Source organism: Aplysia californica, unplaced genomic scaffold (genome assembly GCF_000002075.1).
Source record: "Aplysia californica isolate F4 #8 unplaced genomic scaffold, AplCal3.0 scaffold00598, whole genome shotgun sequence".
Taxonomy (NCBI): Eukaryota; Metazoa; Mollusca; class Gastropoda; order Aplysiida; family Aplysiidae; genus Aplysia; species Aplysia californica.
The window spans coordinates 118,270-119,537 of NW_004797868.1; the positions used below are offsets into that span (position 1 = coordinate 118,270).

Here is a 1,268-nt window from a genome sequence, read left to right on the forward strand (position 1 = left end):
AATATATGGTCAATTTTAAGCACAAAATGCTGTTTTAAGAAAATCGAAGGTAAAGTTTTAACCCCTTCTTCAGTTTCTTTAAAAGACAAGGAGAGTTTTCTCTATAGCCAAACAAATGTACACTCCAATGAAACCAAACTTCTCCTATAGGTAGGGCAATGCCCACTTTTGCTGTAGGTCAAGACTTCTGGAAATCCCCGAAATCTGGGTTCGCCCGCTTGTCATTAAAAGCGACCAGGTTTCCTTCCTTCATACACTTCTACCACATAACCTCCCAGGTAGAAGACCTGATACGCCAACTAGAGCGACTGAGCGCCCAGATGATCGACTGTCTAGAACACTTCGACCCGTCCCTCCACCAGCGGCCCCTCACCGTGCTCATTGGGAACCTGGTGGACCAGTGTGAGAGACAGAGGGAGGAGATGCACGTCGACTCGCAGAGGATCACACAGATGCTTAATGAGGTCTCATAGATTCGATAATTGTATGTTTTTGCGTCACTCTAAGTAAGGATATTTAATAGGTGAGACTCTCAGAGGAACACACAAATGCTCAATGAGGTCTCAGATACTTTTTTAAACTTCGTTTTTAACACTCTAAGCCAGGTCCTGTAAGAGGAGAGACTCCTAATAGTGATACGTCGCCTCCAATAGGACAGAGGCAAGAGAGAGAGAGAGAGAGAGAGAGAGAGAGAGAGAGAGAGAGAGAGAGAGAGAGAGAAAGAAAGGGGGGGAGGAGGGAGGAGGGAGAAAGAGATAAAGATAGAGAGAGACAGACAGACAAGCACACAGACAGACAGAGTTGGAGGATGAGAATTATTGTTTAAGCGGAAAGTGGACAGAACCACAGGCATACCGTAATGCCTTACTGGCACGTGAACACACACGGATGGACAGATATGCGTTCTCATTCGTGCTCATCTTTTCCACCCTGTCTCTTTTTACTTCTTCATCTGCCTCTCGGGCACTCCTCTTCATTTTCTCTCCATCGCAAAAAAGTATCCCTTTCCTCTGTTTTCGTGGGCTAATAACTCTATTGAAATACTATCCGTTCCTCTCTCTGTCAGTATTTGACCACCAATCTGGTCTCCCTGAAAAAGACCCTTGTCCTTAACACCCAGATTTCTTTTTGCTCTACCGCACATTCTGAGTAACCAAAACAGGCTTTAGTATCAGACAAAATATCTTATTCCTCTCCTATATTTTCTAATCGCCCATTGCGTGTTGAGGGGGCAGGGAATATTGAATATGTCTCCACTTCTTCTGTTG

At 44.6% G+C, this 1,268-nt stretch overlaps 1 protein-coding gene across 1 annotated transcript in view; it reads left to right on the forward strand.

Annotated features, from left to right (window-relative positions):
* The window catches only part of LOC101846304, a 2,112-nt gene extending 1,639 nt beyond the window's left edge, over positions 1–473 (forward strand). The window contains exon 2 of the mRNA XM_005107373.2: positions 279–473. Coding sequence (XP_005107430.2) covers positions 279–473 — 195 coding nt within the window. The remainder of the gene's footprint in view (positions 1–278) is intronic.
* The last annotated feature ends 795 nt before the right edge of the window (positions 474–1,268 follow it).